The sequence below is a fragment of the Cryptotermes secundus genome, unplaced genomic scaffold, assembly GCF_002891405.2.
Source record: "Cryptotermes secundus unplaced genomic scaffold, Csec_1.0 scaffold1044, whole genome shotgun sequence".
Taxonomy (NCBI): domain Eukaryota; kingdom Metazoa; phylum Arthropoda; class Insecta; order Blattodea; family Kalotermitidae; genus Cryptotermes; species Cryptotermes secundus.
The window spans coordinates 1,880,666-1,904,510 of NW_019738363.1; the positions used below are offsets into that span (position 1 = coordinate 1,880,666).

The 23,845-nt window shown below is 38.0% G+C and overlaps 1 protein-coding gene across 3 annotated transcripts; it reads right to left on the reverse strand.

Moving 5' to 3' along the window:
• Positions 1 to 975: 975 nt before the first annotated feature.
• On the reverse strand, positions 976 to 23,666 carry LOC111870953. 3 transcript variants are annotated; one of them, XM_023863629.2, is made up of 18 exons: positions 23,505 to 23,666; positions 20,531 to 20,756; positions 18,294 to 18,468; positions 17,289 to 17,508; positions 16,282 to 16,579; positions 14,879 to 15,126; positions 13,427 to 13,589; positions 11,728 to 12,076; positions 11,026 to 11,282; positions 10,021 to 10,192; positions 7,784 to 8,167; positions 7,232 to 7,318; positions 6,207 to 6,341; positions 5,360 to 5,492; positions 4,644 to 4,785; positions 3,410 to 3,534; positions 2,873 to 3,031; positions 976 to 1,539 (listed from the first exon to the last, which is right to left on the reverse strand). In XM_023863629.2, the coding sequence occupies exons 1-18, from the start codon at positions 23,557 to 23,559 to the stop codon at positions 1,448 to 1,450; spliced, it is 3,420 nt and encodes a 1,139-aa protein (XP_023719397.1). In that variant the 5' UTR covers positions 23,560 to 23,666; the 3' UTR covers positions 976 to 1,447. The 3 variants fall into 3 exon arrangements, with proteins under 3 accessions (XP_023719397.1, XP_023719396.1, XP_023719398.1); XM_023863628.2 differs by lacking the exon at positions 23,505 to 23,666 and adding an exon at positions 22,251 to 22,411; XM_023863630.2 differs by lacking the exons at positions 20,531 to 20,756; positions 23,505 to 23,666 and adding an exon at positions 22,251 to 22,346.
• Between the last annotated feature and the right edge of the window lie 179 nt (positions 23,667 to 23,845).

The following is a 23,845-nucleotide window of genomic DNA, read 5'->3' on the forward strand; positions in this document are numbered from 1 at the left end:
TGATGTTTACATTACACACTGTAAGTGATAATTAGAATCCTATAGATTGTTCTGACAATTATAGGATTTGTATCCTGTATTTGTAACAAATAATTGTAGTGCTGGTATATCATTAATAATCTCGGACTTTAAATCATGGCTAACACTCCTCTAGAGTGAAGTATTTTCTTACATCAGCATCAGAACCCCTCAGTTCTTCCAAATTATACAGCAGTTCATAAAAATATTTTTGAATCATCGTTATGTATTTCCAGAATTTACTGTTGCCTTCCCCCAACTAATGACACAGCGAGCAAAACAAGATCTTTCATTGTAAAATACTTTAATATAGAATGTACTCAACAACTTTCATTTCATCACTTGCAATACAGTCAGCTAGCGGCCTCCGTAGTCTAGAGGTAATGTTCCTACCTCATGACTCGCGGGTTCAAATACCCGGCGGAGGTCGTCAAATTTTTAAGGGTGGAAAAATTCAGGGAACAAGTCCTCCAGGAGGGACTTTAAGCCGTGGGTCCCATGTCATAGCTTTATGGCACGTAAAAGAACCTCATATCTCCAAAGGAGGTCACTGAGCCAAATTAACGGACGTTTCCCGCCCAACAGCAGTCTCTAATACCTCTGGTAGATGGGGGAAGCATTATAGATACCTCTCAGCTAGTAGAGCCGGTCTCACTGGCTGGGCAGGACTGATGGTAAGCACCAGTACCGGTAGGATACAGAGACTGGTAGAAATCATAGAGGGAAGCACAATGGACCATTACAGGTCTCAGTGCAGGGGGAAACCCACCCTCTCCAATAACTAACTAACTAACTAATACAGTCAGCTGTATAAATGCAGTAGATCCATTTTGAAATACACTGTGGTTGAATGACTTTAGTCACTAATAAACTGCTGATTCAAAGTGATCGCTCTGCATTTATCCAGTCAAACAAATTCATCTGCATAAACCTAACTGGCCTTGAATAACAGGAAAGGTCAGTCAAAACAGAAACATTTATTCAACAAATATACAGACATTAAAGAAAATCTGGGTGCTTAATATATTAGTAGGTGATTCAAGTAACTTCACAATTTACAACCATGCTGTCATATTAGTGCTGCCAATCTCTGAAGCTTATTTCTAAAGTAAGACTCAGAGCCTAACCTTGGAGCAAGCATCCAACAAGAAACCCAAAAGGTTAGGTTTTGGACTTGTTTTTAAAATGTTATGCCTTTCATTCTGCTTTTAGAAGTTTAACTTTTTTTTAAATAAATATCTAAAAACCTTCTAATATTAGGCTTTAGGTTTTGTATTTACAAATAAACTTACTAACAATGTGGACAACATGGCTGTATAATTATGAAGTTATCTGGGTCACCTGTTAATACATAAATACCAAAATTGGTTATATTCTTCCAATTATATAAAGATGATGAACATATGAAATGAAAAAATGTTCACAACATTCACACAATATGTCTTACTACGATAAATATGACTGGAAGATATACCAACTCCATACATGATTCTGCACCATCAGCCCAATTCTTCTTGGTATCTAAAAGTGAACAATACAACAAAATCAATAAAACATGACAGTTAAATAAACTCCCCACAAAGTAGAAACAGACATAATTTATGGTAAAGTAAGGCTTTCCAAGTATTCCTGGAAATTATATACCATTTTAACTTCTATATACCCATGAAAAGTCTGAGTAAAGTTGAGCATTATAAAGCAGACAGAGTACCTACCTGATTGATTGTCTAATAATAGAACCCACAGGTTCTACACTACTGGTACTAGAGCCCACAAAGTACATGGTGCAGTGTTACCTCTGAACAAATGTTAATCAACACATCAAAATGTTATATTTTATGGAGGAGATGTTCATAAGAGCCCATCACTGGACTCTTAAGTTTGTAAAATTCTATCCTCACCTTCAGATCCTGCTTCTACAGAACCCATTTTGAAATTTTCCTGGAGATTTCCAACCATAATTTTGGATGCATTTCCCATTGCTCCAGTATTGCTACTTGACCTGCCAAACTCATTCCTCTTCATTTGTCTTGATGATATTAAATGAGGACTATAAATTACATAACTGCTCAACATGTTATTTTTTTCCAGACATTTATTACTTCCTTAGACAATTCACATAACAGTGGAAAGCTTCAAGAAATGAAGACAATGACAACGATGACAAGGCATCATATCATCTCTCTCATGCTGTTATTCTCCTCAGGATTTTCCTCTCAAATACATATACTTAGTTCCTTCAATGATTAATTCTAGACCAAGTTCCATAGTAGCTTAAGTTGCAATAAAAGTAAAACTCTTTGAAGATGAAGATGGTAGAAATACAGAGCATGGTATTAACAAAAGGAGAAAGTGACGAAACTACAGTGGTTTGAATCTGAAAGGTAAACCATATGCACAGTATAAAATATCCCTAACTTTTATACACAGAATTCTGTGCCCTTTTCTTCTGTTCTGCATATTTTGGTTCAGAAATTTTCCTGGGGAGTAAAGCACGGCCGGCATATAAGCCTGACAACCTTACCGCCATCTTTGAGCCGATTGTCTAGATAATGTGGAACCTCAACATCTCAGAACCCTATGGGCCTTCATGGCCTGGTACAGGGATAGCTGTACTTTTTTTTACATAGATTTATACTGTACCAACAGTTATCACAGGATTGTGTTGGATACTGTCAATTACCTAAGGTACAACTCAGTATTCAAAAAGTACCCATAATGTACTGTCATAAGAAAAGAAGTAAAAAATCATGATAACTCGTCATCTGAAGATTAGAAGCAATCTGTAGCAAAATCCAAAGCTTCCATAGAACAAGAGAAAATAATTTAAGTTAAAAAAGCCAGAAATGCTTACTTTTATCATTGGGATCTCTTGATCCGCATGGTCTATAAGACAGATGAGTCTTCCTCTTGCTGCTTGGTACATAACCTGGATTGTACAGACTGGGAGATGCAAGGTAGCCATTAGCAAGCAACTGACTGAAGTCCTGTTCTAGTTGATTGGCTTGTGGTCCTGTACATCATAATAATGCATAAGCTATTATTTAATGTATAAAAGTAAATAACCACAGAAAGAAGCCAAGCACCTGCTTCCTCATACTCCTCCAGATTTTGGATGGAAAAACCGAAGAAAGGGAGGAAATATACCAAATATTAATGAAAGGAATTTATAGTCTTGGCAGCTCAGGGGATAAGGCTGCAGAATCATACAACCAAAAATTATTTCTTTTTCCTTCTATGCTGAATATTCCACAGCGCTCAGTAAAAAGAGCTTCAAATGGCTTAAGTGTGAGCTATTAGCAAATCTTCTAGCTTCTGCCCTATTCTGAGAAAAAACGAACTGGCAGCATTCATACTTCTACTGAGAGGTTATGCACAGCAGTTCTCCTACCTTTGAAATGCAGTAGAAACTGGATGCAAGTTCCACCATGCAATGTTCTTGTCTTACGACTGTCAAAAGTCAGCATCCATTCTGGGAGACCCATAACCTCTCTGACATCTTCAATGAACTGGGCCCTGGAATAGAATCCTGTGTTGATAACTATTACATTACACAGGTACCTAAACACAATCCCGTGGATTTCTTTTCAGTGTATACTTGCTTGTACCGGTACAGGCAATGACTGCTTTCATGGTAGTGCCTTTCTGGGAGCCAAAGGCACATCATGTATGGTTACATTCCTGATCACAGACCAGAAACTCAATTCAAGCAAGGATATTTAGCACATTTAAAAGAGAAAGTCTATTAAGTACATTTAAGAACATAAATTTCATACCAAAATCAATGATCAATACCATGATGATCTGTCATTTTGATACCAAAGGGATCACTCTTTATGAATCTGTTCCACCAAAACAAAGATTCAACCATATATTCTGCCCTGATGTTTGGAACATTTATGGCACAGCTTTGTAGACCACATATGTAAATCCCTAATTAAGAAAATGCCCCTTCCCATACTGCACATTCAGTAGAGCACTGGGCCCAGAAACAAATACCAATCCTTCAACATCAGCCATTCATGCCTTATTTGAACCTGGAAAACGTTTTCAAGTTCATAAAAGTAAAAACTGACTTAAAACAGACTCTTCTTGTGTCACTCAAAGACATTCAGTGCAATGTTACAAAAGTACTGAAAGGAAATATGTAAAGTGGTTTCCAGAGATGCTTGCACATGTGGCAGAGATGTTATAACATGTGTATGAAGTTGGAAGCCAGGCACCTTCACAGTGACCACAAACACTGAAGTTTAGCACCAATACAATCAATTAATTTTCAGACTTCATACATTCCATATCATGTAACATAAGTTACACTGCTGAATTTTCCTAAGTTTAATTAGAACGAATTATAAGTAAATCTGAGAGGGTGACTGACTTTGCTTGATAATCTACTATTCTGAAAGAATGTGGCATTTTGGAAAGTGGATAGTTTCATCCTCAAGTTAAAAGGTGGGGCTGCACCTCCTCACTCGGTTCTGTCAGAGCTCATCTCCATGACTGAACATCCTAAGTCAGTATCATTCCATCTACACACACACACACACACCTAGGTTCAGGTTTTGTCAATGGGAAATAATAAAACAAATTATGATAACAGTGGATGTGTCTTAAAACTAACTTACACAACAAATCTAGGTGGTTTGCGTATGTTTGCATATTTGATGATGTCTTTGTCAGGCTCAATATTTGCACATGCAAACCTCTCCCCTCCCTTATCCTTGTTGAAGATCACAATTGACCTCCCCATCGCTGAAATGTCTCCCTCTGTAAGGAAAGAACTGTGAGTTTTACCAGTGAACAAGTAATAACAAACACATGCAAGAGAAAAAAGACGGTTTACCAATCCATGTCACTAACTCAGTAATCAGTAAATAACTGATATTTCTCATAATATAAATTTCATTCCTTAAAATAAGAACTTAAAACACAAATGAAATAATACAGACTTTGTGAAGAAGCAGATTGTCTTTGTGCTCTATCAATACAATGAGAAGCTGCAAACTGGATGCCTGCAATTGTCTCCACACAGCTTGAGACACTGATAATACTAAAGCCTGCCACTCAACAAGAGACCACATTTCAAAGCCATATAAGGAACTGGTAAAATTACTCTTTAATACAGCTTGATCCACAGCATTTCAGAAAGTACAGAAAATGAAAATATTTTTGAACTGAAATATGTCAAACATTTCCTGTATAAACACAAATTTATTTATTGATTAATTAGCTGATGGATATTGAACCAGCTAAGAAAATTAATTGGTCAAAAGGCTTAATTCAAAGCTCTGGTCTGTATTAAAAAGACCCATTCAAACTTATTCTCATACAAATGACTGACCTAAAGGAAAATTGCTGTCTGTGAAAACCTGTCTCTTGTCTCCTAGACTGATTGTTCCAAGACGTCCAGATATGTCTCCTACATAGCAACGAAGAGGATTGTCAGGACTGCATTCTTGACGGTACAGTTCATCCTGAAACAAAAACATTGATGTTATTACATTCCTTGGCATAATGTCAATCTTTGCTAGAACTGTAATGGGCTGTATGCAGAAATCAGAAAGTCTATTGTCATTTAAGTGAAACATTTCTAAAATGTCTTATTGAACATTCTGTACTGCCTCTGTGTTCTATTGGTCAGAGTTCTTGGCTACAGATCCAGAGGTTAGAGTTTGATTTCCAGCGCTACCAAATTTTCTGAGAAGAAGTGAGTTTGGAATGGGGTCCACTCAGCCTCATGAGGATAACTGAGCTACTTTAAATGGAAAACTAGCGGCTCAGGTCTAGAAAACCGAAATTAACAGCGGTGGGGATTCGTTACACTGACCAAGAAACACCCTTTATCCGCTAAAGTTGGAACTAACTTCGCCAACAAGCGGTGGTTGCTTGGCAGGTATACTTCGCTTGCGGACTAAAGCCACGGAGTTTGTTTTGTTTTTGTTTTCTTATTGAACATTCTGTTTCTTTGTATCTGTCCAAATTCTGCTAGTTTAGAACAATTTTACCTCTATTAAAGCTTATAACAAGAGGGAGAGAGAAAATTAAATGAATATACGGATACATTCTTTGTGTCACTACATCCACCCATCCATCCATCCATCTACAATGCTCACTAACACTTCCACCCACCAAACTCTGTATAATGTAATGTCACTATACAAATGTTCGACCCAAAACATTTCACTTACATTCAGGGGATCTGCAAGCTGGGTGTAGTATGGATTCCAGCGATAGCCACCAGCCACACATCGAGTGTCCTGCACTTTCACCGTGGCGTCCACTCCCACAGGATTAACATAAATTGCCCAGTTGTGGTCCCGTGTCTAAAATTAAACATACAGAATGTCCTCAAGAGTAACCGAAAGGTAATGCAATAAGAAAAAGCTATCATGTAACATTATATTTCAGCATCCTGTTGCATTGGGGAATAATTAACGGCTCCAATACAGAAGATAGGAAGAAAAACATTCTATGACATCAAAATTAATGCTAACAACAGTCAGGTGCCTTAAGAGTGCTTTCCACCAAGTGCACAGTGCAGTATACTCCTTAAAAAATGTGTTGCCTGAAGATGGCGCTGTGTGGCTGAAACATTTGGCATAGCATAAACACCGAATGTACAAATTTTAAACATTTAATGAACATTTTAGTGAATTAAATGTAAGTTAGTGTCAATTAAAGTTTAAACTGATATCATGTAACATTTACCACAAGGTATGGTAAAGATTCAAATAATATTTCTATATTAGTGCAAGTGATATAATGTGAAAATTTTCAGCAACCGAGGTAACCTAAATAAATGACCTGACAATAAAAAATTAATCAGCTGCTCTTGTTTCTCATGTGCTATTCACATGAGGTAGCAATGTAATAATGTTATGGCCACCCATACCCTCATTAAAGTTGTATTCATAAATACAAACCCTAAGAAAATTCATCTGAATGTATTGTCTTATGTTAAAATGTTTTCTCCAATAATATGCTTATCCTGTAACCATGAAGAAATTAATTACAGTGAAAACCTTGTTTAAGATTTCTTGGGAGAGCAGTGGATCTGAACAACAAACAGAGTAAAATCTTAAGTTGAAGTACATTCATTGACTTGGGATCACTGAAACTGAAGACTATAAGACAGAAAAACTTACTCTGCCACCTACAGACCGACCTCTATTTAGAATCAAACACAATCTGTCTTATTACAATGTACACTTACCAAATTGCGATCATGTTTACCAGGATGCCGCAGATTAACTTCTATGACAGTCTCGCTTTTGCTACGATCATTGTAAACCAACTGTGTCTGGAAAGTTACATGAAAATTAAGATTGCATTATAATACTGTATATGAAAATACACTGTGACACTATAACATTCATATAATAAAATATACGTTCACACCTGCAGTTCTTGTAAAGGAACTGAAAGTGGTTCTTTGAGGCTTTCTTCAGAGATGTATAACATTACAGTCTCTTGTATTTATGCTACAAAATAGTATAAAGTAACAGTAATTCTTTGAAGAGTACATTCCAATAAAACTAATCCTCCTTATCTTCCTCCATTTCATTTCTTCTACCCTGGAGATGGAGGTGGTATGTTCCTCCGAAACGTCGGTTAACACAATATCTACACGGCGCCACATCCCAGAAGACTGCTTTCTTCAGAGATAAGTTTATCCACAAATGGCACAGGCATGCCAATGAAATCAAAATAAAATTTCAGCAACAGCTAACTGGGCCTAATCATAACCTTTGCTGACAGTACATACCATTCTTATATAACCATAGGCATAGCCAAGTGGATGATGGAACGATGCTATGGCTCGCAGTTCCCGAGCATCTCCTGGAGCATAACCCCGTTCAATAGACGAGCATGCCCAGCGCATATTCCTGTCTTTCTTGTGAATGATGATGGAGCGACCCAATATGGCATGTATTCCAAATAGGGGAAGTTGAGTGTCATTGTAAACTACATCCAAACTGACCAACCCATTCAGCAAACCAAACTTTCCACTCAGATCACCCATCTCATACTGATCAGTTGTTCCCGTACCCGGGGGAGCAGACAATGAAGGATTTACATTCAGGGGGTTCCAGTGACCATACAAGGATGAGTCCTCACAGGGGAACTCCAGGTGGCCTTCCACAGGTGTCTGCAACAAACACATAATTCCAATCATTAAAATACAATAAATGGGCACAGTGATATGGCAAAATGATCTAACAGAGGGCATGCATTAACCACATTTCACTTCAGAATTAGCCATAAGAAAAATCCAAGAGAATGAAGGTGGATTTTCACTGAATATAAGACGCCAGACACTAGTAAATGCTGATAATGCAGTTTATTGACCAACATCTCAAATAACACAAATCTAATTTTAGAAGCCGGCAAAAGTTTTGATCTAAAAATATATTATTTGTGCTTTATTTTGTGATGTTGTCAATATCTAAGCTACAGTGTATACAATGGTAGGATGACTGTCAATCTGCAAAGGATTTGGAAGGAACTGGCCATGGCCTAACTGCGGACCTTTTCCTGAAAGAATTGGGGAAAACTTCAAAGGCTCTTAGTCACAGCAGACATCATCCTGTCCAAGATTTGAATGAAGCACCTCCCGAAAACAACTGTAAAGCATTACTCCTACACCAACCAGTCAGGTGACCTATCTCTCCAGTAACAGAGCTTGTAGACTTGACACCATTCATACCAAAGACATGATCTTGTGCCACTTCCATTAGCCTCCTCTACCTCCAGACTGATCACACAAGTGGCCATTTTCCAAGGGGTTCTGCTGCCAGATTTTTAGCACTTATGCCTCCCCCTACTAGCCAAATGTGCAGCATACCATAACCTTTCACATTCCACTGTCTTAACAATACTGTTGACTTGCATGAATCCCACAGTTCCTTGTTATGTAATAACTTATGTCATCCCTCTTATGCCCAGATATTTCCTGGGAAGTTGGTTTCAAACACTTCTCATTTATGTTCTCATTCACAGCAACATACCACATTTCATAACCATATAAAACAACTACTGTATACATCTTCAAAAAAGATAACACTTTAAACTTAAGAAGAGGGCCCCAGAACTGCCTATCATTTTATATGTGAAGCATAAAACGTGAAGTATAAGTCCATACATGCTGCTTGATATTTAACAATTGCTATGCATATCTCAGCTTGTATCATTTCTGATTCAAATTTGTGCTTGATATATATATAATTAACATAGAAATTGTAATAAAATTGGTGATGGCCTCGTATGACCACGATTACCATAACTGCAAAGTTGTCAGTATTAACTCAACATCACATGATGTTTGCAACAGCTGATGCTGCATAAACAAACACCCGGCCCTTATGGCAATCTAGACAACTACCAGTCTCAGGTCATTGCTCTTGAATGCTGCATTATGGCTCACAATACCACTGTACTACTCAGACCCTACCATGGCTCAAGCACTTACAAAACGGAAAATATGAAGCTGGTTTCAAGTTAAACATAGTTGCACTTGCCATGTCTGCCTCGAGAATCTTCTGTAACAGAAAATACGATGTCGGAATGGAGCAAAAATGAACCTGTCAAAGAGTATACCCAAAAATAATTGTATGAGGGAGAGTCAGTAAATAGGTCTAAATGATAGTAAAACAGCTGTAATGGATATAATAGGAATGTCAGAGCAACGAAAGCAATAGGATAACACTGGCAAGATATGTAGAAGGGAGAAAGAAGAATGACATGCAAAAATTTGTTTGGGAAACCTTTTGGAAAGAGATCTCCTGGTTGACAAGGCATGAATGAAGGATGAGCTCTTGGAGAAATGGATCTTAGGCTGTGATGATGCAACTGGATTAATAAGGTCCAATGACAAACTCGTGTGATCCTTCTCTCAAAACTTGGGGTTCCATTAAAGTAACGAAGTCTGAATCTGGATGAACTGCTCAAGGCAGTGTTCCAGAAAGCAAGCAGGTGCTTAATATATAATTATGTGATGCTCACCATATGTATGTGGTATCCACTGTTGTCATTTAGCCCTTCAAGAGCAATCTCAATGTCTGTGACATCATATTCTGTCTGCTGAAAGAATTCGATCTTCCCTTTCATAGGAGTTATGTCTCCATTTCCATACCAATCTTTAACCACTGCTTTTCTTCTGTAGATCCCATATATTCTAAGTAAAAAATACTACTATTAATTTTTTTTACATGATAGGTCGCTATTTATACTCAATGACACTGTCTACTGAGTCATGCTAAGACTCATTAGAAAATGGTAATTCTGTTTGTACTGGTAAATAAAAAAAAAACGCTTCATTTTTCAGGTCTCAATTTTGGTAAAAAGATAATGAATACAAGACTGTGGACAGACAGAAATGACATTCATAAACCAATTACATACACTATCAAATGGTTCTCAAATTACAAGAGACTCACATACACAAGGGCCTAGATATACCATTTGCTTGTCACTCCTACTTCTTATTTTGGAGAAGACCCTAGGAATGAGACATAAGACTCTGATTTTACTTTTTGCTTTAAAAATATGAGCATCCAATTAATAGTACATCATGGCAAAAATCATTCCAGTGAATATGATAGCTTCAGAATCTAAACATTCATTTTAAATTAGTGTCTTCAGAATTCAAAACAATAATTTTATGGTGTTATTATAGCTAAGTTTCAATACTTAAAGAAGGGAAGAGAACCTGAAGGAAAAAAGAATGCACGAGAAAGAAGATTACAGTCTTCTGAGATGTGACACTGTGTAGTCTGGTAGTTAGACACCATTATATGGAAGACCATCCTGCCTCTATCTTCATGGTAGAAGAGTCATAACACCCCAGAACAGCTGTCTTAATATTCATTATTGAAAGAACCTCAGATCTCACAAGAAAAAAGTTTGGGATTTACAGAAATCAGAAGAAAGATTTATGTGGAGAGTCTCTGTCTGTCTGTACTGCCTGCTCAGATATGAGAGATGTACCATACCCTTGTGAACACTTACGTGGAACATGCCAACCTTTCACCTCTAGCTTTGGGTCCATTGTCATCATACAACACAAGTGCCCTTCCCATAACACTAGCAGCACCACTGAGAGGAAGGTGCACATCAGTGAACAGGCGTCGAGTTAGCCTCTCCCCATTTGCCTTCCTGCCTGCGATATTAAGTGTGCCATGGCGGGCTGACAGATCTCCCAGCCGGCAGAAACCAGGGTGGGACAGACTGCACAGAGAGTCAGTCTCCTTAGGATCAAATGTAATCTGGGGAAAGAAAATGATAGGCTTTTGAATTCATCTTGGCCCTGTGAAGTCTCATTCATTTACCTGAACACAGTATAATCCTGATCATCTGAACAACTTTTTGTTCAAACATTGCAAAGGGCCTGTGAAGGTTACTCAGCATTTATGTCTACCTGTATGCATGAAACAACTCAAGAATTGCTCAGTGGATTTTCATGAAACCTGTTATTCTGTAGAAATTAGTAGTCTCCATCTTCAGGTAAAGTACTGTAATTGACTGACTGGTTCCGGAGAAATAATGTGTTCTGATTTATATGAAGTAAAAGTTAGTATAGAAGTATATTTTTCTAAAATACAAGTGCTCACATGAGTGGATATAATATCCACATTAGATTTCTTCATAAAGAGAATTATTAGTAAGTTTCCCAATTTCTGAGACTAAAACTACTTCATCTAATAACAATACCTTATAAGGATTATAGATTTCTCCAGCACTGAGACATCGTCCCGTCCAGTTGTAGTAATCTTTTCCTCGTGGTTCAACATGTACCGCCCATCGGTGGTCAGCAGTATTGTTAAGAGAAGTTCCATCACCATGGACCAAAGTCTCAATTATCACAGTCGTGTCAGTCCACGGTTGATCTCTTGCCTGGCGGAATATTATGCGCCCTACTGTCGGATATCGAAACACCGCTCCTGCAGTGGATATAGCAGTCTTCCAACCACGGTCAACAGCAATGTATCGAGTCAGCGTGCCACAGATCCACGGAGCATCGGTGGAATTAGCAGATGAAGCAGTGACAGATTCATTCCTCCTGAAATTCAGACTATAGTTAGGCAGGGTACCAGATTCTGAAAGTACGAAAACATGAACTGATATAAAGATAATCTGTTAAGTCAAAATCCTAGACATCATAGACCAGCTTTGTAAATCACCATTAGATTTAAGACATACGGGACAAACAAGGAAACAACATGTTGGAATTGAGGTTCTCACAGCAGTGACTATGAACAGCACTGTCTTCCAGAGCATTATGTCATGTGGATTAGTACATGAAGAGTGCTTGCTGCTTGCATCTTCCTGGTTTATTGCTCGGCTTACTCTTAGACTTTGAAGGAGGCACTATGTTACTTCATAACGTCAATAAATTTTTACCCAAATACATGGCGTCATATCCCACAAAATAATATTCTTCATGGAAACACTATACTGAGGAAGATGTCAAATTCAGGCACTATACCATTGAGATTATTGATTTTAGATCTTTCAAAATGAACGATATACAGAGGAAGACCTCAAGGTGAGGAACATGGTGATTCTACTATACTTATATCATTGTATTTTGCAAATACATGGTGTCTGAGAATGAGGGCACACACTGTAAACATTTTTATTGAGAAAATGAACAGAACTAAAAGAATATGGTTTTCATCACATGACAGCAGAACTGCCAAAGTTCCACGTATAATACTGGTTCTGTCGACAATTTCACAGCATCTGAACACTGGATGGACATTGTCCAAGCAACAAAGGAAGCAAACTTAGTTTGAAGTGAAGCAAAACTGAGAAAGGTGGGAGAAAAGCTTTCTGAGTGGCCATATAATATGGCGAAAACTGTACTCTCTTAGCAGTTTATTTTCGCAATCTAAACGTTTAATATGTGTGCACTCTTTCTTGGACATTCTGTACAAGCAACATCCCGCAAATTATGTGGTCTTGATACGAAGAAAACAATAATATATTGTCACTCAAAACTGTACATGCAATAATCAGAACAGTGCAGAACAGGCAGGTTTCACATTGCTCTGTGTGGTTACATACAGTTAAAAAAATGTTAAGTTACTCTTTTGGGTTCATAAGAGGCTCTAATAATGACAGAAATTAGGTACAGCCTAACTCACTTCCAGTAGGAATCCATTAGTTTATAACAGTGTCTTGAATTAAGTTCACATGAGTGTACAGTTTAATCAGAATTAAAGTGCTGTCTCTTTAGTATAATAAGTAATAACTAACTATGCATTTTTACCGGATGTGGTTAATACAGTGATTTCTGTTTCCCTATAATAACAACTTATAATCTAAACCCTGATATTACAATTTTGAGAAAAAACTTCATCCTATACTTGAGCAAATCCAGTATCTAAAGGGCATACAAAGAGGTTACCTGTAAAATACAAGTGATCTGTGGGCCACGCTGTGATGACCAAACATTGGGAGGTAGATATCCCAGCGCTGACCTCTGAGTTCAGCAAAACTCTGCTCTTGCCGCCACATGTTGTGTTTACCACTGAGGTCTCCTACAGCATAAGTATCCTGACTTCCTGAGGCTAAGGAACAAAGGAAATCGATAATATTGCATAAGCAATGTATGCAACAGAAATAACATAAAATATACGTAATATAAATATTTCCTCATGTTATCCCATTCTATGAATCAAGTGCATTTCTATTCTCCATGATTTACAAAATACACCTAATAAAAGAGATTATATGGAATTTAACAAGCCTTGATGACATATATGTGTCTGGATACCTGTCATTTTAATAACTCATTTGAATATCTGGATTTATATATATAAAAAAGGGAACCAAGGTAGCTCAGTCAGTATAGTGACTGGCTATGGGCTGGACAACTGAAGGGTCAGAGTTTAAGTCCTGGTGGGGTCAAGATATTTCTCTTCTCCACATCATCCAGACCACCTCTGGGACCCACCCAACCTACTATCCAATGACTACCAGGGCCTCTTTCCCTGAGGGTAAAGTGGCAGGAGCATGAAGCTGACCACTCACCTTCAACTAGCGCCAAGGTCAAGAAAACATGGATCTATACATCCAATCCCCCATACATCTTCATGCTTAATTAGGTAAGAACAATGACAAATTAACCTTAGAGACAGACAGACAGATAAATAACAACAGCTGTTATTCCCATTTGAAGATGGCTAACTTTGGCTGAAACATGTAGTGGAACAGACTGTGCTTTAAAAAAGTCTGTGTGATAGCGCAGTGCTGTTTATCAACAAGACAAGGATTTCTAGAAAGAACTACTTGCCTTCATAGTTCTAAAACCTTTCACATTCAGAGGGTCTACAAGGAGTTACAAATTAATAATTACACAATTTAATTACACACATCTGTGTATGTACCTTTAGTACAAATCTCCTCTGTCTGACTTATTATATTTAACTTATAATATTCACTTCTTCGCCTGTTTGTAATTTCAACCACAAAAGAAGGGTTTCTTATGAAATATTTAGGTATATTTATGATGTATATTTACACAAAATCCCACATTACTATCTGCAATGGTTCATTAATTATTATCAGATGACAAAACATAGATTCTGTACTACTGCTAAGGTGCTGCTTTATATTCTGTAATGTAATGGCCTAAGTATAAGTTGAATTTATTTTTGGAGTCACTTTATTGAATAAAATTTCAGGGACCTACATTAAATGATGCTAGAATTGTTCCCACCTAAGCAGTTCACATGACTTCCATGGCGATACCATCATTGGTAAGGAATTAAGATATGCAGACAACAAGATTTATCATAATATGAAATGCCAATTTTTTTTTTTCTTTCAAATTTATGAAAACTAGATTCTCACACACCTTGATCTTCTTGTATGTTGCTTGGATTGAATACAGAACCAGTTTTAAGGCAATGGTTCTCCTTGACATTAACAGATGGCAGTGGTACTGGAGGAAGTTCATGAATTTTGTAGGCAGATGTTTTTATTGCTTGACCTGTGTGCTTCTCATTGGCTGAAGTCAGATTCATTCTAATCCATGTTGGATCAAAGGGTGATCGTTGACTGAGGGTTACTTCCCCTTTCACTCCACTTGATTGTATCAAAGCCCTGATGAAATATAGAAAAAAAATTGTGAATATTTAGGTATGACCAACAAGAAGGGCTGACAAAGACATTAAGGGAAGAATAAGTTCAGAGAATCCTTGTTTGCAAAGGCAGATGCACTGATAATACATTTTGAATTACCTGTAAATTGCATCTCCTGAATTCACTGAAATTTTAATTTCTTATATCAATGTAATTTTTATTTCTTCAGGCATGTATTCAAATCTAGCTGAAAACTTAATGGAATGACCACCTGAGAGACTACATACAGGTAGAAACATATTATTTAAATGAATCTTAGACAGATTAAAAGGACATGAAATGGACTGAACTGACTCACAATATGTTATAGGGCTAAGGATCTGTGATGATAATGATACACCTTCAGGTGCCATGCCAACAGGGATTATCCTCAACAAGCTGGTTGTTAAAACAGTTTCTAACTGACTGACTAATTCCATGGAGCTCAGTCCTCCATGAGAAGCCAGTAGCTGCTCATTCACACAAGAAATTCCCAGCATTTTATGGAAACCAAAGGTTCATTATTGTATTCACAAGAGGTCACCACTGAAACCTCTCCAAGCCAGATGAATCCAGTCCACACCCTCCTATCCTAGTTCTTTAAGATTCGTTTAGATATATCCTTCCCATGGTTATATTTAGACATGTTTAAACATTACTCATTAACCATGATATTCGATATTCTTTCAAGCTTCCACTTCATGGTCCACATTTAGCTTCACAACCATTATGCTGTGGTGGCACATACCTCCAGTTATGGTTCTCTTGACCATCATGTCTTCTGTTAGCCTGTCAGAAGTAAAAGTATGAACTCACAACTTAAATAAAAGCATCCATATGGCAGGATTTCTGGTGTTCCTCTGTGATAAGATGATAGTGAACATGAATACTATTATTAAACATGGAGCCCGATATATATATTTACCTTAGATGAACAAGATTTAGAACTGTTAAATGTAAGGGGCATGAGGAAAGCTAGTTCACAATAGAACTAGCAATGATCTGTTTACAGTATTTGCATTTTCACATAATAAATGAACATCATTGGCATATGCAGTATCTGATGGAAACCATTATATAACAGTCTCTTCTAAAAGATTTAGATGCAGTATTCCATATAAATAAATAAAAGCTTACTTCAGGACTGCAGGCCGAATTTCACGTATTTTTGCACAAGCCAGAAAACTGTCATGGTGTCTGGCATCAAAGATCACGAGGTACAAACTGCGCTGTCCACTCAGCAGATCAATGGAGACTGATGTAAGTCCCGAATCGTGGTATACGCCGGCAACTGAAGAGTGTAGTAGTCTTGGGCTTCCAGCAACTTTTACCTTGCCAATGCGGGAATCAAGGTCTCCAACTGCTTGGCCCGGAGTTGTTGAAAATAGCGGATCAAACACCAGCTGGAGGAAGTTACAGTTCTCACGAGATTTATCTGCAGGATAAAACAGGAAGAAACATAAACCATGCCATAAGGATAATGCAAATACTTGGTACTAGACAGTACTACACAGAGGTGAGTGGTCAGCTTTGCAGTTTGACTGCTTCATCACTCAAGGAAAAAGGTTCCAATATGGAACAGGTAGGAGGATGGATGGCCCCCGAGCCAGTCTGAGCATAGTAACAGACAGCAATCAATTCCTGGTCTTCCAGTCCACAGTTAAACCCCCAATTAAAAATTTTGTTAGGGAGCAGCAGATTTATCCACTAAACTGAGGAGAATCTTAAATAGAGGAAATTTAACACTGAGACTACTGACCTGATATTGTTGAAACTAAACATTAACAACTTAAGCTGGGGAACATTAACTGAGGGTCCAACTGAGCTTTACTAATTGAGTTACCCTGGCTTATTAGCTTTGTTTTAAAAATTAACATTAAAGTCATTGCTTAGCAATGGCTATCTTTTCTGATTCCACCATTCCAGCTTTCAGCTGCCATGTCACAATTATTTATTTGATGATGCTCTACATTCTGATGGCACGGAACAGAACTGTGATGCTGGCTTGGAGGGAATATGGATAAAAATTGTATACTGTATGATAAAACTTAGAGAATATATAGTTCAGAACCTCTTTCCAAAATTTTTGTTACAGATTCTAATCACAGCAAATATTTAGTCCTGACAGTGTAACTCTGGCATACCAGCTTCTGAATCTAGGATATCTGTTGTGTATATCTTCCAGTGATGTTCAGTGACAACAGGTTTACTGCCTTTAGGGACCCCAATGTGGTACAGGTTTGTGAGCAGCAGAGTGTCTGTGGAGCCCGAGTGATGGCTGCCAACCCAGCGCAAGAAAACAGAACCACCAATTGGTGAAAAGAACTTTGCTTCTGCAACCTTCTCGTCAGCATTTCCAGACACCTGTAAAAATGTAAAAGAAAGCCTCAGGAATATGTTTTAGAGTCATTTAATATAGTTCATGCAGACGAATCACAGTTTCAGCTGTATGAATTGTACGAGATGATTAGCTACTGAAGTAACTGTTAAAAAGATGCTGTTATGGGAACTCACTCAACACTTTTGGCATACAATAATATACTGGTAACAAACATTTAAATACATTTGCAGAACTCCTTTATTCATGTGTGGTACAGATAAAGGTTTGTGAGCTTCTCCAAAAGCTGCTGGAAGGCACATTACTCATGTACATCTTCATTATGATCATAAGCAGTTTTGAATGGAAGGGTGAACGAAGATTTATTTTGATGTGGGCTCTAAATCAGTGTGCCATGAGCATATACAGCACCAGAGTCCATTTGGTTCAGCAGACTGTGTTAATATTTGACAGTACACCAGGATGTCACAATCTGAAGGGCAAACAAACATTAAAGTCAGCGTATGACTGGGTTTGACAGCAGTAAACAAATGCTTTAGACACTTCAAGGAGGGGTTGGTAATCACTACAACACAAACCACAGAAGGGAAGGGCAGTTGAACCTCGTAACAAGGAGAATGTGTTTTGATGGTCATCTAACAGGATTGTAGATGAATAATTGATGAAGATGCTGAAATCATCAATGTCACACAGGGTACGGCATGATGACACGTGATCTCTTAAAAGCAAAAGTTTATAAATCTGTAGATTTTATGTCATGCAATTTCATGCAGTTTGTATGTTCATGTTTTTGAGGACTTATTCCACGTACTGTAATGGTGGCACAGGCTTTGCGTGATGAGTCATCAACCATCTGCAAGACCAAAGACTTGCCCCATAAGCCCTTGGCACCTGTTACCATAAACTGGTCACCTGAAGTTGTCAACACTGCAGAACCATTGGCAGGCAGGTCCAAAGGCCCAAATACTTCATCCAAGTTCAGTGTGCTGAAATCAGATTGACAAGCAATAGAGACATAGGATGGTTCAAAAGTGGTCACTTTTCATTTACAGGTGTTACAATGAAAGTACCACCAGAGAAGATTAAACCTTCTGAACAGCAAGTGTTAAATTTTAAAGGAGACTGTTGTTGTTATGGAAACAAATCATCACCAAAAAGCCCCTTACTATTTTCGGAAACAAAGTAATGCAACATTTCTTAATTACATGCATCTTCTTCTGTCACAACATACAACGTCTGTGTACAGAGTATATATTCCTTCAGCTGTGAGTAGTTTAGTATGACTATGCATTTGTGCAACATATGAAATAGATAAAGTTACCAAATTCCTATATAGGGGAGATATGTAAGTTTTATTCTTCTTCTCCTGGACAGTAGGTTCCATTTTAGTAACCGTAATCTGAAATTATCTTAGTCAGGGTAGCTCTACACAACAGAGATGCAGAAGGTGAGCTCTGTGTATATTAAATACAAATAAAATTCCTCTTAATCATATCCGGGTTTAATTTTATTGTTGTATAATGCATAAAAATGTTTTGCAAGCATGATATTTATCACTGTCATTATGCAGTTTCAGGTTGATATAGCAACTAACTGCAGAATGTTAACATATTGCATGAACATATATTATGCAGGTCACAAACAAATGAGCATTCTTTAGTTTATTGTATCATATCTATTTTGTGAGTACTGATAATACTTTGATCTGGGTATGTGAAATGTAGTATACTGTCACGTGTACAGGTGACTAAGGGTTGGGTTCGGATTGGTAATTGGATTTACGAACCACTTACAGCCTGTAAATACAAATAATTATAACACTGTGACTGATTTTCGCACTACAAAGCACTCCATGCTAATCGCTTCAGTCTCTCTGCACTAGTATTCATAGATTCATAACACAGAAACTATAAAATTCTCCCTGAATTACACGCTACAAATATTACATATAAATAAAGTCTTCTAACACATGTTAATTCTTCACAGGCCGACTTCTAGTTCTTCTTCAACTATGAACTTCCCCTGGCTATCTCTTCTCGAGAAATGACTGACTTGTAGTGCCAACTGTCTTCAAGATAACTCCTATGAATGGACTCCATGAAAAACACTGTCTTTATTGTTGATGATGTCACCTCTTTCATGGCACATTCTGATATGCAGAAATGTGTTTACTAAGCCATTGTCTATAACTGGGTTCAATAACCCTCTTGTTCCACTGCTGCTCCACATGGATGCCAGAGTAAACACAGCCTCATGTATCGCTGCATGTTGGACTGTGCTTACAGAGCTGTTGCCTAGCAATGTGTTGAATATATTCATTACAATATGATGTAATTTTAACGGGTTTATGAGCAATTACTTGTGAATAATATCCACTGGAGATGACATTAAATGTTGTCCTCAACATAATATTTGATAACACAAAGGCTAGGAAGGGAATACGGATGAAAGACAGTGAAGTTAACAGTGCAAAGTGTTATATAACAAACGATGATAGTTCCTACTGAAGTCTCAAAGAAACACTAGTATTTTATAATCACCAGGGGCCAGATTTTGATGACTTGTCATCTTTTTTTCCTTGTATCCTACACGATGCTCTTAAATATATAAATCTCGGATATGAGCTGCTGGTTACAGAAATGTAAATTTTATAGGTAATTTTTTGTTATTTTTTGACATTTTTAGGTTTAAGGTCATTTTCTCATTTTTGGGGTAAATTTTTTGTAAATTTTTGGACTTTTAAGGGTATTTCTTGTCATTTTTTACCATTTTAGGGAATTTTTCTTCATATGTTTTCTGAAATGTGAATAACATGGAAGCAAAGTGTTCTTTATTTTCTCCTTTAGGTCATTTTTCTGGATTTTTTGGTCATTTTTTAAATATTTTCAGGTCATCAAAATCCAGGCCCTGATAATAACCTCTCTTATTTGGTACAATGCATTTGGATATTTACAAAAATGCTTGTTATACTGAATAGATATGAAAACTCATACTATCTAGCCCGTACAGATATGAGCAGACCCTATACTTATGCCTGAAGTCACTTACATGGAACCCAACTTATCATCCCCACACCTATCCTCAATGCTGCTATAGGAGACAGGCAGTTCCCTCACCACCCAGGACCACTGTGACTGCTCATCTATTGCTTCAAGGGATGTCTGTACCACCACAGTACCTTCACCCCCAGGCTGCTGCTGGAAGACAACCTCCCCATGCAAGCCAGACTGAGAGACATAGGCTGTGAGCTGGACACCGCAACATGGTCTAGTGCCTAGACAAAGAGAAAGACTGAAATCAGATTGCAATGTATGCAAAGATAAGAAGATCAGTTAAACAGTGGCAATCACTCACATCTGTATCGACTGAGACTGTCTGCAACTCTGGCAACAGGGGTTGATGTAATGAGCCTTGTATTAACAAGTCACATCAATCTTTGGATGGAGATTGAGACAATTTCTCTCAAACACTCGATATTTGTAAGGTAGGGTAAAGTTGTCCCTATCCTTAATTAAGCACTATTTCATGAAGACATACAGATGAGTGGAGGTATAGCTCCACCATTCTTGACCTCAGCACCAGATGGAGGAGAGTGGTCAGCTTCACGTTACAGTCGCTTTATCCCCGGGTAAAATGGCCCTGGTGCCAATTCGATATGAGGCTGGGTGGCCCCCAGACCTGGTATAGAACCTGTGGAGAGGAGAACAAACTTGCCCCTACTGGGAATCAAACTCCAGCCATTCAACCTGTTATCCATCACTATATCAACTGGACTACTCTGGCTCACGGATATGTGCACAAACTCTATATATTAACACAGCTGTTCACTCAGTAAGACTTCACTGCATACCATCACTGTGAAAGCTTAGCATCAAACGATTAAATTCATTCATACATGTTTCATTTTCTCACTTACATGATACAAGTACATGTTTTCCTTTCAGAAACTTCATTCTTAAAAATCTAACTATGTAAAGTATGCCTGACTTTTCTTTATTAGGATTCAGTTCATGGCAGAGATGTTGGTAAATTTGCTCTGTGCCCTAAGACTAGAACATATTCCAAACACAACCAACATCCTACCCAACAGGAACCCTGCTCTTTGTCCTGTGTGCAAAGAAGCCAAAGTGAGAAATAACTACCCATTTCCTTCTGCAGCCATGACTGAGAATCTCTGGAGCTTTACTTCCACTCTGTAATACATCTTTGTGGTGCAGTGCTTAGACATAAGGACTATGCTTTGTTCAATCCCAAGCCAGTTCATCTGATATCTGTGGTACACAACATGGATGGGGCAATTCCTCTGCAAATTCTCATTCCACCAAATGATAATGAATTGTTTTGCTTTTGTTTAGAATGGCGTTCCCGTTGCTGTTCACTGCCATATGTCCTATAAATTGTCTATTTCAAACTCACGGCCCCCCAAAAATTTCTGAATTAGCTATAATTTCAACATGTATAGGTACGGCAAGTATGCGATGGAAATTTCAACGTGCGGTAAGGACATGAACCATTATCGCCATTGCAAAAATAATTGCACCGTAAAAAACTGCATGTAGTTTAAAGGTAAACTACATACATATCGAATAAGACGTAACTAATAATATAAGCGTAAATGATTCATTTTTCGTTCCCAAATTTAAAGGCAGTATTTTTCCTTTCTGAAATTGACGTGCCACAACACGCGAAAATGTACCAGTTTTCTCCGCGCAAGAGAAGACGAAGGCTCGGTTTTAACAAAATCAAAAGCAAACAACGTACAACTTACCATACATGAAGACTACAAAACACAGAATGCGTACATCAAACTTGCCGATGTTCATAGCGTCAATATCTTACGATACTGTAAATTTCAGACCAAGATGCTAACATGCTGGTCTTCAAGCCATGGCTCCACACAGCTGATCCACGTAGATCGAAACAGGGTGTAACGGAACCACGTTCTTATTAAGGCTGAGAAATAGCCTCCTCGGCTGTGACGTATAAATCATAAGAAAAAAAGGGACAGTGAGAGTGAAGATCGCACATAACTTACAACGCCTAGTTAACGTGGTCTAGTGGTTTTCTGTGACATACTCGTAAGCATCTTCCGTTAGTTCATTGAACATTTGAGATATTCCGGGTCATGGTTACTGTGTAACGGGAACTCAACGTAAAGTTGCCCCTGTCCTTAACTACGCTATGAAGACGTATGGAGGAATGGATATATAGATCCACCGGCATTAGTTGGAGGTGAATGGTCAACTTCATGCCCTGGCCGCTTCACCGCTAGGGAAAGAACCCTCGATACTCATTGGATAGGAGGCTGGGTGGAACTCATAACCGGCCTGGGCGACATGGAGAGGAGAACAGGGTCCTCTGCCAGAAGAAAAAGGATCTGCTCAAGCTAAACAGAGACCAGTTAAGATGGGTCGTAGGACTATTTACAGACACTGCCACCGAAAAGGAGACCTTTTCAAACTGGGATTGAGAGATGACCCCACTTCTGAAAGGTGCGTAGAAGAAGATGAATCAGCCANTGATATCTGTGGTACACAACATGGATGGGGCAATTCCTCTGCAAATTCTCATTCCACCAAATGATAATGAATTGTTTTGCTTTTGTTTAGAATGGCGTTCCCGTTGCTGTTCACTGCCATATGTCCTATAAATTGTCTATTTCAAACTCACGGCCCCCCAAAAATTTCTGAATTAGCTATAATTTCAACATGTATAGGTACGGCAAGTATGCGATGGAAATTTCAACGTGCGGTAAGGACATGAACCATTATCGCCATTGCAAAAATAATTGCACCGTAAAAAACTGCATGTAGTTTAAAGGTAAACTACATACATATCGAATAAGACGTAACTAATAATATAAGCGTAAATGATTCATTTTTCGTTCCCAAATTTAAAGGCAGTATTTTTCCTTTCTGAAATTGACGTGCCACAACACGCGAAAATGTACCAGTTTTCTCCGCGCAAGAGAAGACGAAGGCTCGGTTTTAACAAAATCAAAAGCAAACAACGTACAACTTACCATACATGAAGACTACAAAACACAGAATGCGTACATCAAACTTGCCGATGTTCATAGCGTCAATATCTTACGATACTGTAAATTTCAGACCAAGATGCTAACATGCTGGTCTTCAAGCCATGGCTCCACACAGCTGATCCACGTAGATCGAAACAGGGTGTAACGGAACCACGTTCTTATTAAGGCTGAGAAATAGCCTCCTCGGCTGTGACGTATAAATCATAAGAAAAAAAGGGACAGTGAGAGTGAAGATCGCACATAACTTACAACGCCTAGTTAACGTGGTCTAGTGGTTTTCTGTGACATACTCGTAAGCATCTTCCGTTAGTTCATTGAACATT